The 11,741-nt window shown below is 38.4% G+C and overlaps 1 protein-coding gene across 1 annotated transcript; it reads left to right on the top strand.

Annotated features, from left to right (window-relative positions):
• The first annotated feature begins 1,352 nt into the window (after positions 1-1,352).
• LOC134661844 (uncharacterized) lies at positions 1,353-10,645 on the top strand. Its single transcript, XM_063518054.1, has 11 exons — positions 1,353-2,242; positions 4,770-4,919; positions 5,867-5,999; positions 6,375-6,537; positions 6,879-6,991; positions 7,071-7,825; positions 8,199-8,364; positions 8,609-8,772; positions 9,215-9,339; positions 10,075-10,281; positions 10,409-10,645. Exons 1-11 carry the CDS (start codon positions 1,847-1,849, stop codon positions 10,479-10,481), a joined length of 2,445 nt encoding a protein of 814 aa, XP_063374124.1. The 5' UTR covers positions 1,353-1,846; the 3' UTR covers positions 10,482-10,645.
• Positions 10,646-11,741: the final 1,096 nt, after the last annotated feature.

The following is an 11,741-nucleotide window of genomic DNA, read 5'->3' as shown; positions in this document are numbered from 1 at the left end:
TTAACAGGATCAAGCATGAGGGGTGGGGGAAATGACCGAACAGGATAGTCTTATGTATCTTTCAGTAGGAGTAGCAGCGAAAGCGCTATTATTGTTTGTCCTTGTCACAGTCTCACTTTTTTTTTATTCCCCACCATAAATTAGTATGGATTATGGTGGGCAACAAATAAATTCGACCAATCATAGTGTCCCATTGCCTATGTTTTGTCCCTCACGGACGCACGCGTATACCACATCTATTAGGATCCTACCATCTATTATTTTCTACTAACAAAGTATACTTGGTCAACCAGATATTGATAGTAGAAAAAGGCGGCAAATTTGAAAAATGTAGGCGCGAAGGGATCTCGTCCCATAGAAAATTTGAATTTCGCGCCTTTTTTTACTGACAAGATTTGGTTGACCAGCTATATTTTATATACCTATTTGAGTTTGCAACTAAAAGTGGTATAGCTGGTCAACCAATTCTTGTCAGTAAAAAACGGCGCGAAATTCAAATTTTCTATGGGACGATATCCCTTCGCGCCTACAAATTTCAAATTTGCCGCCTTTTTCTACTGTCAAGATCTGGTTGACCAAGTATAGTTTAACGAACTATCGCACCGCACCGCGACCTTGGTGCGTCGCACCCATAAGATATCTCTTTCTCGCTGTCACTTATGGGTGCGACGCACCAAGTCCCCGGTGCAGTGCGATAGTGTGTTACCACTTTAAACATACAATTTTATTTATAAATTACTAACAAAAATATCGTTGCCGGCTGAAAACGTCGTGAAACGAAACGTTTAAATCGTATCCAAGTTGTGGGCGTGGCTTGGAGTCGTGGCCAAAGATTAAACCCGTAATAGCTAATTTAGACTCTCGCGTGAGCCACAAGACGAGCCGCGAGCCGCGCCACGAGACTCGAGTCCACCGCTTACACTCGCGTTTGGCTTGTCATTCGGTTATAAACCTTATGCCGTGCCGTTAGTGTTTAAATTATATTAGCTCGACGAGCTTGCGAGCCACGAGACGAGCCGCGAGCCCACCGCTTACACTCGCGTCTCATCTCGTGGCTCGCGCGAGAGTTTAAACCGGCTATAACACACTACCGCACCGTTCAAGGTCACGGAGAGCCACAGAGATATCTTTTTCTTGCTCTCACGTATAGGTGCGACTCTTTGGTGCTTGCTCAGAAACGCAGAAAAGTATAACTGGTCAACCAAATCTTGTCAGTAAAAAAAGGCGCGAAATTCAAATTTTCTATGGGACGATATCCCTTCGCGCCTACATTTTTCAAATTTGCCGCCTTATTCTACTGTCAAGATCTGGTTGACCAAGTATAGTTTACATTTTTACAACTGGCAACTAATGTCATGTCTACACTACGTCAGAGGTTAAAAACAAGAAAAAAAAATAACTGTCTATGGTTGACGCCTTGATTGACGCTAGTTGTAGATTTTTCTTAAGATTTACGGTTTTATATCGTTTTAGTAACCATTCAAACTAATTATGATCGATGTTTCAACTATTATAATTTATTTCTGAATGAATTGTACAAATGCTTTACCTCGTAATCAATTTAGAGCATGAAGATAGTGATCGGAGCAGAAGCATACCAATTATGTGCGTCTTTTATAATTTTACATGTGCGTGAATGAAATGTCAGAAATATTACGCGTTTACTTAGATTTCTTACTGTTTTGACCATGTAATGCCGCGTCAACGCGAAGATTTAGTTTTACATCACCGCGAAGCAAACTTGCAATTCAGTTGTAATGAAACGAACAAAAGTGTAGTGTCGGTAGGTAGGTTTTGACAGCCGGCAGGCTCGTCGAGAGTGACTTACGGTTGGCTTCCTATAAAAATGAACAGTCGTAGTAGTGTAAATGAAACGAATTTGGTGAATTTCTCGGCGGATCTTTCAACATTGAATCAATTGGAAACTAAAGACGGCCTGCTGAGTTTTCCTTTTGATCATATATACGCATGTCACTCTGAAAGTTCGGATCGCAGATCGACCCTTACGCTCGACAAGGAGGTCGAAATCACGACACATTGTGTGGTTGCTGAAGAAAAAGAACTGGTCGACAGTAGAAGCCCAGATGTGACCAGACTCACTGAGCAGCTGTCAGCTTCTGAGGGCCAAAACAAGAGACTCAAAGACCTCCTTGTATACCACTTGGATCTCATACAACAACAGAACGAGCTGATCACTAAAAGGGACAAGTTATACCAGGCTTTAAAACAAGAGAATGAAACAGTGAGTACCCTACTGGCGCTGCTTATTAACTTACCATCTTATACTGGTTCCCAGTAGCTGTCAAGTTGAATTAATGATATGAATATTATCAAATACTGGCCAGGTTCATATTGTTACAACATGAACAGTGTTAAAATTGTTAGTTTTAATGTGCTGTGCGAATGATTCATGTTTGTGCGGCGTGCCTGTGAGATATTGTACTTATAAATGTAGATAAATAAATATATACATACAAACATGAACGCTGAAAACAATACACTCTTTTTGTTTGGGCAGTCGTGTAAAAATAGGTGTTTTTGCTAGATCGTAGTTATAATCTTCATTCAATTTGCCTATTCATAAAAAATATCATGTGAAGAATAATGTTGACAGCTAAACTGCTAGGTTATATGTTTTTGTTATACTAAATAATAATTATACATGTAGCTAAATAACACCAATAAATACATTAGATATATTCGGTTAGCATTCTATAATCCATACACATGACATTTTTTTACATTATTAAATGATGTAATAAGATTAATGTTAATCTTGACAAATGAATATTGTCACAGTGGCAAACATTATCAACTTGTTTGCAAACAAACTATAGCTATGTAATTTTAAGTGTAATTAATAGATGGCGCTGTGCACTAGTTAGTTATTGATTAACCACCTGCAAAGCACTTTTTTACATTGCTACTTAATTTCATATAATAAGCAATAAGCTTTAATGAATTATTGCTTATTCTATACTAATGATGTAATTTTCTGTTTATAAAATGTATAAAATAACTTTTTATTTACTACAATTTAAAATTTTATTTTTCTTCATATGTTAATAATATCTGAGGTTGCAGAATAATCAGATTTGTCTATAATACCTATATGTATGAATGATAATGTGCAGAGGGATTTGATATACATAAATAAACACTTCATGATTAAGACACACATTTGGCACCTTCACTAAAGAAATATAGTTAACTCAATTACCATTTATACTTCCTTTCGTTCATTTTGAATTTTCTTTTTTATGCTGCAGTGAATGTGTTTATATGCATAAACTATTTTATACAAAATATGAGATGTCTATGTTCTTCAGATTTATTATCTCAACTATTTTCTATGTAAAAGAGAGAGATGACAATACTAATTTACATGAATCTGATGGACTTTTGTAAAGTGGAGTTCAATAGAAAAGAGGAATAATGTAAACAAATATGGCATATTTTGTTAGCAATTGACGTATAACCTAAAAGTTTTACGGTGCTTGTTTTCATTGAAATATTAATAATAAACATATATTTTAACTTGAAATTGATATACATAAAAGGTTAAGTATATAAACTGTTGATAAAATCATGGTTGTCCACAATAAGTGAAATATGAAGAAATTATTTTAAATTGGTTTGTTTACATTATTTGTCTTTTCTATTGAACTTCACTTTACTGTCTTACTTGTTATGGATGCAATAAGCCAGATTTTTAATTAATTGATTGAAATGTGGGATAACTGATGGTATGTACATTACTGTACTTCATATTTATCTAGAATTTAAAAATGCATTCTTTGAAAATATATAATAGAAGAATTCAGATATACACACAGATTCTGAAATGGGAAAACATTGTGTGTCCCTAATGTATTGTCTTATGAAGCATTAGCTTTTATCATGCAAAAGAACACAAACATGGACTTGGCACATTATATCAGTTCCGCTTTAAGCAAAACTGCTGGTAGTTAAAATTAACTCAAATAGCTTTGCTCCAACGCACTAGACTGCTATTGCAATATGTTGTTTTTGGCATTAAACCTTAATTTCTTGCATTCTCAATCTTGCCTCTCTCTCTCTCTCTCTCTCTCTCTCTCTCTGAGAAAATTTATGAGATGAGATGGTTAGTACACAACATTGACGGGTTATTCCCACTAGTTACCACCAAGTTGTTACCAGTGGTAACTACTGGGAATTTTTATTCTCAGTAGTTACCACCAAAATTTTGTTAGAGTTAAATACTAATAAAAACAATATAAATAGTATAGTATAAATATAGAGTGATTTAATAAATAATTATAAGTTGATTAGTGTTTTAGTAAACTGCCTTAAAAGTGACCAAAATTATTGAAACAGTTTAACCGGTACTAGTACAAAAACTATAATATATGTAAGGATAAATGTAATAATCCATTCAAATAATTTTTCAAGTGATTTTATTAGGTAATTCAAAATCACTCTATATTTATACTATACTATTTATACTGTTTTTATTAGTATTTAACTGTAACAAAATTTTGGTGGTAACTACTGGGAATAATTTTTCCCAGTAGTTGCCAGTGGTAGAAGGTGGGAAAAAATTTCCCAGTAGTTACCACTGGTAACAACTTGGTGGTAACTAGTGGGAATAACTTGGCCACATTGACAGAATACCAAAAAATTTTTACAAATTTGCTGGTCTGATCCACTGTGTGAATATCAGGTTTTTTTTATTGACCTCAATAAAAATTAAATATGTGTACAAATAAATTGTATTAAATAATTTCCAGCTTAAGTCCAAGCTGAGTCGCATGGACAGGCGGCTGACGGTTAATCAGAGACACTTTGCTAACCCCCCGCCTCTGGTGCATGTGCCATCTTCCAGCGTGACCAGTGTGACCTCAACCATTGTCAAAAGTGAACCCAGCCCACCATCGCAGGTATTAGCTCCATTCATATAATCTTTTTAATTTATATAAAAGTCGTAACAGCAGATAAACTGGCAATTAAGGCTCCGTCACACAGGTGCGTTTTGCGAGCGCGGCGTGAGCGGGGCGCGATGAGAGCGGCGCGCGGCGCTTCCCGCCCGCATCGCGCCTTGAGGACGCCGGCAGAACGCGCGCGTCGCGCTAACGTCACGCTCGCGGCCCGCCAGCGCTGCGCTCACAACCCAAACCGTTCGCAACGCGCGCTGTGTTGTGTGTGACTGCGCGGGCGTGATCAAAGCGGGGGAAGCGCGCGGCGCGCCGGCGGGGCGCTGCGGCCACCCGCAAATCGCGCGCGCGTAGCGGTCGCGTCGCGCCCCGCTCACACCCCGCCAGCAAAACGCGCCTGTGTGACGGAGCCTTAAAGTTTGAAATTTGACAAATTGTCATGTTGATCATATCAAACATAATTTTAAGCTAAATATTTAGAGAATAGTTTAGTATAATGGACATTGTTTATAAACTTAAGAATCAGATTGTACACGGTGTTTTTTAAAAGTCCGTTAATTTCAATAAGCCAACGCTATTTCAATTTATTTTTGCAATAATAATAATGGTATAGGTATTCTGATGCCAACAATTTTTTTAGTTATTTAATGTACAGTCAGCAGCAGAAGTTACTAAGCGGGCGAGGTGTTCAAAATTACCTGTACACGCTCTTATTATCTTAACAATAAAGTTTCGTCAAGATCATTTTGAACACCTGGCCCGCTTAGCAACTTCTGCTGCTGACTGTACTTATTGATCTCTCTACCTTATGCAAAATTGTAATTCATTTGTATTTTGACGTAATTAACAAATGAAATATGAGTTGTAAATAGTTGTTGTAATTATATTTTACATGAAGTTCTTGCATGTTGAAGCAGTAACCTCTATTTAATAATTATGATGTGTATTTTCAGATAATGCTCAATAGTTTTACGGAGCTCCTGTTGACAGATAGTAGAACAAATTCGTTTATATTTGAGAGTGATATTAACAAAGCAAAACCTTTTGCCCAGGAGCCTTTTGAAATTGCGAGGACTTCAGAAGCAGGTAAGGTACCTACTATTCTGTTTACGATAGATATATTTGAGCTTGGTAACTAAAAACGGCAGAAGAGGTAAACAAATAAAATACCTAATTTTAATATTATAAATTATAATAAATAGTTATGTTTTAAAATTACTTATGGCATAGTGTTGTATATGTTACCTAAACTCTGGTGCCGATACCTTTATAATGTAAGTGCTTTTATACTTAGGCCTTTTGTATTAAAATGTAACTCTTCAACTGTAAATTAAAAAAATATTTATATCAATCATATCGTATTCATTCATGATAGATACGCACGTTCTTTTATTTAAAGATCACTGTTTGATATTGATTTATTTCACAAACATTTCTTAGGCTGACTAACACTTTTTACAGATGTAATTAGCTATTTGCCAGATAATTTGGGCGTCCCAACACTCCTGGATGCAAACCTCGGCTGCGAAAACTTCACAATGATTGAAAGTAAGCGTTCGTTTGTCAAAAAAGAAATCAAGACTGAAAACCGGCCTGAACCACTGTACACAGTTACATCAAATAGGTGAGTATAGATAAATAGATAGATAGTTGGTGTAGATACAAAACTTGGCAAGTTATGTTTGTATGTGTTAATAGAAGAACTTATAGTGGAATTCGCGCCAAAATTGAAATATGCAATGATAATTTGGTTACACTTTTACATACACTGGAATTATTTCTAAATAATATACTTATTTTACTTTAGAAAGTAACAAATGTAAGAAGAGACATTGTATTGTTTGGATTATCATTGATCACATTGCGTGTTTAAATTCTACTTATCAAGATTACATTTTTCCCCATTTCTCATAGTTTCAAAGTCACCGTTTGTACTATTTTTAAATACCTCATTGTATTCCACAGTGGAAATCCGGTTATACAAAGAATACAGAGGAATAGAAGAAGAACTACTTCTGGAATTAGCAGCTTAAATCGAATGAAAAGTCCTGGAGCTAAAGTAGAGCCTGTAGAAAGTGGTACGTTTGTAATACTGACATTGTGTTATTTATTGTAATTTTTGTTTCCACACTATTCAACACTTTGTATATTTTCTAGCAAAAGTATTGGAAGAAGAAAAGCCATTCGAGCGTAATTTTAGTGTAAATAAAAAATCGAAAATGATCAACACATACGGGAAATCCAAAAGTAACTTTAAGAGAGCCAATCAATTCGGATCCCTGTCGGACCGGCTGCAGCTGATCGACACCACGCCCACCGGCGAGGACCCGTACCAGCTGGGCGAGGCGGACATGCGCGAGCAGTCGCCCATCCCCAAGCTCATGCTGCAGAAGACCAACCACGGCCGCATCAAGATCTGCACCGAGACCGTGGCCGGCGCCGCGCCCGCGCGCCGCATCTACGAGCCGCCGCCCCACGCCGCCAAGCTCACCAACAAGCTGAAGCTGGACAACCGGTACAACCTCGCCAACACCAACTACATGCACCCCTCCGAATTGAAAGCGGAAACGTCGCCGAAGACGCTCATCGTGGTCGAACCAGATTTAGATATAGTTAAAACGGAGCCGGAGATCGATTGGCGGATGTATAACCCCAACAAGCCCGGAAACGAGACGAGCCTGTGTGATTTTTCCTATGGCGAGAATTCCAATAATTTAGCATCTAATATTTTGCCCACGTTGGACGCTGTTGAATTTCAAGATTTATTTTCATCGGATCCATCTTTGAATTTGGACAGTCTGAACCCGATAGACTTTAGCCCTACAACTTCTACTACCGACAAGAGCTCACCCGATAAGTCAAAACGACGAGCGGGTCGAACTACTAGTCTCGTGGGACCTAATACTTCAGTGGTGTGTATCAATTATATTATTACATTTTCACTAGAACCTTCGTTATTTCCTACTTTTTTTTTTGCCACTCTAATACCGTTTTACCTCTAAACGGCTAGGCTCAAGCTACGCAAAACTAGTCCCACTAGGCCATTGCGATTGACAGCGCACAGTATCAGAAGTATTCGACGCGAATCTGTTTTCAACGTCAATTGCTCCGCGAATTTTAATTTTCCAAACCCACTCGGTATCCTTCGAGCTCCACTCCTAAGATCCAGTGCTCCCAACACCTCCTTATTTGTACCGCGCTTCGGCTGATCGGTGCATAACCAGCTGTTATTGTAATTCTTACTTATACTAAAACTAATTATAAATGTTTGTTAATGCATTGTAGGAAGAAGTAACGGTTGCGAGTAAACGTGGAGGGGACAGCAAACGTGGCAGAAAACGAGCCCTCTCCACCGGACTACTCAAAACGAAACGTGAAAATCCACCGAAAGGTCCCGCCATACTCCCACCGACCAGTACAGCCTCCAAACCAAAGTTAGTTAAGGGAAAATGTAAGTAATCAATTTTATAACTCCTTAATACTTTTTGGTTTTTATAATTGATATCTGAGCGCCTACCGCGAACCACGTTCGACGTGTTGCCTCCCTGTCACACTTACGTACGAATTCACAAGTGCGATAGAGAGGCAACACGTCGAACGTGGTTCGCGGTAGGCCCTCTGAAAGACTTGAGGCGTGACTATCAAGATGGCGCTCGAACCGGAAGTCCGATAAAGTATTTAATTTACATTTCCAGCCGCTTGCCGTGGTAAGAAATCGCCGCTGCCAGGCATGGTGACCAAGAAACCGTACCATACGCTCGTGGGCGACCCGGATATCTCGTGGTACCTCGGGTTGGACCCCGAGGTCAAACCTGAGGACGTGGATCCTCCTCCTGACAGCAAAGTTTCCACTGTAGAGGTAATTTTTTAGATGGCGCCACTATCACTCTTAAGCGACGACGTAATACATACAATATATAAATATATACTTGGTCTACTCATATCGCTTAATTAATGAAAACACAAAAAAGCAGTTGATTTGGTAAATCCGGCCAATGATATCGTCAGGTGACAGCCAACACTCACTACATTATTGCAAAATAAATATTAGGTAATCAAAAATCAACCTTGTTTAGGTGTTTCGAATAACATTATGGTACGATAAACGTGGTTTTTTATTTAGGTCTTAGTAAAGTAAAATGTATAGAAATTACCGGTAAACAAGTATTACCGGTATTCCTCATACTAACTTTACCGCTTTAGAGCAAATATTGTCCCTTACCCGGATTTGACTTCGATTTCTTCATAGGTCGGGTTAATGCCGGTACCTTTTATCATTTGACTTTCATTGTACATTGTAGGTGCCGCGATGGAGAGAGAAGCCCTACACGAGCACGTATACCTTAGAGGGGACGGAGAATTTAGATGACAAGGTTTTTGAAAAACGACACCAGAAATTAGAAGCCGAGGAGAGGCGGCAGCTCAGGTAAACAGTGGTTCACACTTTTATTTACAATAGTGGCATCCCTTGTACTCGACTCTTTAACCAGCAAAATAGATAGCTAACTAGTAAAATAGATAGATCAGCAATTTATCACAATATTGTAATTATTAAAAAAATATATTGAATTAATAGAAAAATACAGCACCTGAAAGTTTCAAAATTTAAGTTTTTTTTAACTTTCAAAAATGAAATAAGTAAGGATACCATTTGATTCCTCACATTTTATCCCAAAAAAGATTGTATAGCATCTATGTATATACATAAACGCAACATTTCACCGACAAAAATGCAATTTTCTTGTTTTGTTCATATTTCAAGATGCGATCTCAGTGACCTTGACGTCACGTTCACATAGCGATTTCTTAGGGGCGTTTCGCGAGTGAAGTACGACTGTCGGACTTTGACTATCATTTCTGAGTTTTGTATTGCTTTAATGCAATGGGTCCCATATAGACATTTGATCCTAAAAACAAACCTGATTGATTGATACCATAAATGAAAATTTGTCATCTAGCCTATTTTTTTTTTTTTTTTTCGATATGGCGCGCGCACAGCTCTTGTGAGCAAGGACCCCGCTAAGGATACGGGCGAGCCTTGCTCATATGCATATCTGTCGCCAGTTTTCCCTCAGTCGCCTTATACGACACCCACGGGACGAGAAGGGGTGGTGCTATTCTTTTCTGATGCCGGCACCATCTAGCCTATTGTATGTCGCAGATGGCACATGAGGCGTATCCGCGAGCAGCGGCACGTGGAGCGGCTGCGGCAGCGGCAGCGCGACCCGTGGGGCAGCGCGTCGCCCGCGCAGCCGCCCGCCACCTTCACCATCTGGCCGCACACGCAGCGCGACGTGCGCTTCATCGAGATCACCGACACGTTGCCCGTCATGGCTTTCGGCGAGATACTCCCCGCCATACCTCCGGCGTAAGTGCATGCCTTTCTTTTCTACTCCCAGCCCTTTAAAATGTCCATTCGGCTTCTATATACTTACCTCCTCTGTTAAACTGTTGATGCAATACTATTTATAAATATACTTTTTTCCACTTTTCAGAGACTTCGTGTTACCATGGGTGAGGTCTTCAAAGGCTTTGAAGAGATCTAAAAGATCCAAAACATTGCATTGAAGTGTCAGACTTTTAAAGCGTGTTAAAAACTTTTATTACAATATGAATTGGTAACGACAAGGAGTCCCACTTAAGCAATACAATGTATGATGGGAGTGTTATGATTTAATCAGAGCTCACTGTGACGGGTCGTTGTGAAGATAACAGCGCAGCAAGTTCGTTACTCGCGCGAGTTCGCTAAATCTAAACACGATAACGATGGTTTGTCACTTATCTTGTATGTTCACAGTTTTTGTCATTAAATACAGCGACTTATTATGTTGCAATATGACACTGTATTTATTGATAAGATGTTAAGCGTACAATGTTCGCGTTTTAAATATATATAGATAAGGTCTTTGGGTACAATAATTTTCTAATAACTTGCTTGCCTAGCTACACAAGCGGCGCGATACTTAGGTAACGCAATAACGGAAAGTCTCCACGCGTTTGAATGTTATCGTCCGCTTGTAGTTATTTCATGACGTAATTTCAATAAGGATTATTATTGTACCGAAACAGTTATCTGAAATAGTGCTTTAATTTTGGTACGGACTGAGTAATAAGTAGATCTTAGTTAAAGGGTATTGGGTGTATCGAGTACCTGTATACGGTGCTCGAAAGGAAACCGAATGATTTTAATGATGTAACCATATTTAGAGACTCTCGTGTAGGTAATTTAGTTTCATAGGTAGGGCCTTTTTTTATATATTTATATGATGACTTATTGAATAACTTTTGTGATTTTGCCACTTTATTGTTTTGACTTTTTTAGGTGTGTTTATATTTTGTTTCTTATGGCTTCAGAAATGCATGGTTAAAATCTTTCAGGTTCCTCTCGGGTCCCTGTATTTGCAATGTGATACGAATATCTTGGTATTGTCACGTTTACTGCATTCTTGTTAAGATTTACGTTGCGATGTGAGTGTATTTCCGGGTTGTGTAGGCCTGTTTCCATTTGAGGTGTATGTTGGGATACTGTACGGATATGATGGTCGTTCTTGTCTACGTGACAGCGTGATAAAACGGTGTCCGTCACTTTCTTTCCCACGGTGTTAAACAGTGACAGTTATTTTATCACGTGGATAAAGATGGATAAAGCTATCCATAATAGGCTGGCTGTCATGACAAGTAAAAAAATAACCATACCTATATTATGCAACTATTACCTACTATAAGGTTTGCAAAGAAAATAAGTAATACGATGCCATTTCACTTAGGAACATTCTTTTTATAAATAAATAAAAACAATAATTTGTCTTGTGGGTATGTTCCGATTCA

Source organism: Cydia amplana, chromosome Z (genome assembly GCF_948474715.1).
Source record: "Cydia amplana chromosome Z, ilCydAmpl1.1, whole genome shotgun sequence".
NCBI lineage: Eukaryota > Metazoa > Arthropoda > Insecta > Lepidoptera > Tortricidae > Cydia > Cydia amplana.
This window is presented reverse-complemented; position numbering and strand designations above follow the sequence as displayed.